Source organism: Anoplophora glabripennis, unplaced genomic scaffold (genome assembly GCF_000390285.2).
Source record: "Anoplophora glabripennis isolate ALB-LARVAE unplaced genomic scaffold, Agla_2.0 scaffold6810, whole genome shotgun sequence".
Taxonomy (NCBI): domain Eukaryota; kingdom Metazoa; phylum Arthropoda; class Insecta; order Coleoptera; family Cerambycidae; genus Anoplophora; species Anoplophora glabripennis.
Window position 1 is genome coordinate 1 of NW_019422896.1, and position 3,667 is coordinate 3,667.

The window sequence follows — 3,667 nt, forward strand, 5'->3', positions numbered from 1 at the left end:
ACGGAAATAATCTCACACCCCTAATACTGCCTTTACTTACATAAAATCTGCACAACGCTTCTTTCCACACATAAAAATAATACCTAACCTCTCTTTTTTTCTAACCAACTAACCATAAGCCTAAGATCTCTTCTTCTTATTCGAATCACGCGGGATTTTTAAATATTTGAATCAGGTTACTACAGTTATTACATTTGATTTAAATGCATCACACCCTGTAGAACTAAACTTTGGCTAAGGTATGGAGTGAGCCTAATGATTTAAGACAAAAAGGTAAGTTGTATTGCATATTAAAAATGATTAAACAGTTTTCTGGTAAATTGGGTGTTTCCAATGTGCTTTTTAAGCGCTTATGCAACCATATATACGTTCCCGAATAAAATAGGTTGCATAATGTCTGAAACGAATAGTATCAAACGTAGGCGTGATCTTTTCGATGTCGTCATTAGCGTATTTTCTCTACTTTTGTTTAATCTTGGCATTTTCTAGTTCTACCAAGTATTTTTATTGTTTTTCTTGATGTTATACCGTGTCAGTGCTTTTTTCTTCAAGTGGTTTATCACAGACGTACTCTTAACCATAACTAAATTTTCTTTCAACGATATCCTGTTGCGAGGCTACTTAGTTTAGTTGAAATTATCTTTAATGCGCATGCTCAATAACATTGTATAATTTTAATTTATTAATTACTATAAAAGTAGACATTGTTCTATAAATTTAAATATACAGGGTGTTTCAGAAAGACCTCCCGCAAATTCAGGGGGTGATAGATAAAAAATTCTTATTTTTTGTCTTATGAACTATATGTCTTATCTCCTCTTGTTTTCGAGATACAGAGCGACAAAATAAAATTTTTTAAATAGAAGTTTTACGAAAATTTCCAAACGGATCGAAATATTTTTATGAAATTTGGTATTCCGGGGTTTTTAAGGATGCCAAATACGCTGGTCTAATTATTGTTTGTATATTTCATAGAGGGCGCTAGTTATGCTACNTTTGGCGTATGTAACGTTACTACTAAAAAAGTCTATACAAATCAGGTTGCATTTAAAATTTTATAGTAGAATTACTAATAACTAGTTTTTCGATATATATTTTTTGTTTCTAAAAATACAATTAATTCCCAATGATATAAATTTATTGTAACTTAGATTGGATATAGGCCTGAACGAAAAAGATAATTTGATATTCAATACCATTTACACCACTTTTAAGACCGATTTTTTTATTTTATGTAAATATTAATTATTAAGAACGGAACATCTGCGTTTACTCGAGTAAGTACTAACGCCCATCTCAAAAATAACCACCTGGCACTCGGCCAATGGAAGGTACTGAATTTTTGCACGGCTAAAAGACAAACCAGTGGTCAGTGGAAAGTCGTCCGCTCACGTTATCTCGCGGAATTTTAAATTTGACGGGCTGGATTTGCGCGCGCAATGAATCAGGCACCAGTTTCCTGTCTCCCGACGAACACGAAAATGTCGAAGGCGAAAAAGGTACTGGAAGAAGCTCGGGAAATCCAGAATCCCGAGCTGGATTTGGCTGACAAGGGCGTTTCTACCTTCGAGGACATGCCAGGCCTATGTGAGTTGAACAATAATTTAATAACAAGCCGTCTTTACCAAATTTGGTAGCTTGTATGTACATAACTCGAGGTAGGCGTGGCGCGCAGGAAGTGCACGTGTATTACGGGTTGCATAACTGCGTTTTCAAAATACAAAATTCTCCCTTGATTGAAAACAGAGTTAAAATAAAAATGTCTATTAACCTTAGAGCTTATAAATACACTAATTGGTATTTTTTTTTGTTTTAGTAAATATGACATACATCACAAGACTCACTTTGAGCCACAACAAAATTAAATGTGAGTAAACATGTGCCAATTCGACAAATAATTTCATTACTTTTATGTCTTTATTTTAGCCGTACCCCCAGGATTGGCCAATCTAACAAACCTAGAAATACTAAATTTAGCGAATAACTTTATCGAGGAACTACCCATGTCTTTATCATCCATGCCAAAGTTACGGATTTTGAATTTATGTATAAACCGTCTTTATACCCTTCCGAGAGGGTTTGGTGCCTTTCCCGTTTTAGAAGTGTTGGATCTTACGTATAATAACCTGAAGGAGGACAGTTTGCCCGGAAACTTCTTCATGATGGGTATGTATTCAATGTATTCATACTACTTCAGCATTAAATATGGTTTTGCAGCAACGGTTTTTCAAAATATGACTCAAATGATCTATTAAATTTCTCTACGTATATTTTTTTACAGAAACTTTACGTGCTTTATACTTAGGAGACAATGATTTTGAATATTTACCTCCCGATATAAAAAATTTGAAGAATTTACAAATAGTGAGTATGATTTTATTACAGCTTGATTTTTATCGATTCCCGTTGCTCACCTGCAAACCTTATGAAAACCTAATTATTTTTCAGCTGGTACTGCGTGAAAACGACCTCATCGAGTTACCGAAAGAAATCGGTGAGTTAACCCGTTTACGGGAGCTCCACGTCCAAGGCAATCGCCTCACCATTCTACCGCCTGAAATCGGTAATCTAGACATGGCTTCCAACAAGTCGGTCTTCAAATTCGAAGGAAACGAATGGGTGGCGCCCATCGCTGACCAATTGCAGTTGGGCGTCAGCCATCTGATGGACTATTTGAGAAGCGAGACATACCGCATGTAAGTGGATAATGTAATAACAAATAAGTTTTTATTTTTTTTGGTCGTACTGGTTCGGAAGTGTTTATTTTATTTTATTTCAGATTATACAGCAGGTTGGCAACAAACAAACCGCCTCCGCCGCCACCTTGCGCGGATAAAGCGAAGAAAATCTCAAGAACTCGTTAAATTGTCTTACGGAAATAATCTCACACCCCTAATACTGCCTTTACTAGTAATTAAGATTAGTATTAATATAAACTAGAGATGGGCACTTTTCGGAAAAGTGTTACGGACATGTCCGTTGGACATGTTAATGAAATGTCCGGACATGTCGAGAAAAGTAGTTTTGACCTTGAATCTAATAAGCCATCTGAGTGACGTTATGTTTTCACAAGTACACAAAGCAAAATATTACTTTTATTCTAATGAATATGTGTAGATATATTTTACTTATTACCTACCTTTAGACTTTTTTATAAACTGGTTTCTAATCCGGGCAGCCAATACACTTATTTAAATGTTTTTGCATCCCACTGGAATTCTTAAAAATTGTTTTTGAGCAGAAGTTATTTATAATGATTTTTGCTCAATTCAGAAAAATATAACAAAATTGTTGATTTTGGCGCCATACTTCATTTATAAACTATTTGTGTATTAAATATTAAATTAAGAATCAACTGATACTATTTGCTAATCGTTAATTTTGCCAAAAATAATAAAATATGGACTTATAAATGAGGTTATATTTTTAAAACGTCAGTTTCAGTTAAACAATTGCCAACAAAATTTCTAGAAAATGGCTAAATATCTTTAATTGTACATGTACCAACCTCAAAAATTTTTTGCGGGAATTATAAATGCGCATACAACTTTTCAATCTTGAAAAGTGAAAAGGACATGTCCACTTTTCACATGTCCAGCTGACGTGAACGCGGCACATCTCTAATATAAACGTTATTTTATTTAATAAATAGCGGATTTTATATTTA

The 3,667-nt window shown here is 34.2% G+C and overlaps 1 protein-coding gene across 1 annotated transcript; it reads left to right on the forward strand.

The window, feature by feature from the left end:
* The first annotated feature begins 1,378 nt into the window (after window positions 1-1,378).
* On the forward strand, window positions 1,379-3,258 carry LOC111691325 (ras suppressor protein 1-like). The gene is made up of 6 exons (XM_023457170.1): window positions 1,379-1,587; window positions 1,817-1,867; window positions 1,927-2,166; window positions 2,282-2,364; window positions 2,449-2,696; window positions 2,780-3,258. The coding sequence occupies exons 1-6, from the start codon at window positions 1,440-1,442 to the stop codon at window positions 2,862-2,864; spliced, it is 855 nt and encodes a 284-aa protein (XP_023312938.1). The 5' UTR covers window positions 1,379-1,439; the 3' UTR covers window positions 2,865-3,258.
* Window positions 3,259-3,667: the final 409 nt, after the last annotated feature.

What these genes read in the sequence shown, in the direction of transcription:
- LOC111691325 (XM_023457170.1), top strand. Translation starts at nt 1,440, where the DNA reads ATGAATCAGGCACCAGTTTCCTGTCTCCCGACGAACACGAAAATGTCG. An exon ending in GAGCCACAACAAAATTAAAT is followed by an intron (nt 1,868 to 1,926) that starts GTGAGTAAACAT and finishes TCTTTATTTTAG; the next exon opens with CCGTACCCCCAGGATTGGCC. An exon ending in ATTTGAAGAATTTACAAATA is followed by an intron (nt 2,365 to 2,448) that starts GTGAGTATGATT and finishes ATTATTTTTCAG; the next exon opens with CTGGTACTGCGTGAAAACGA.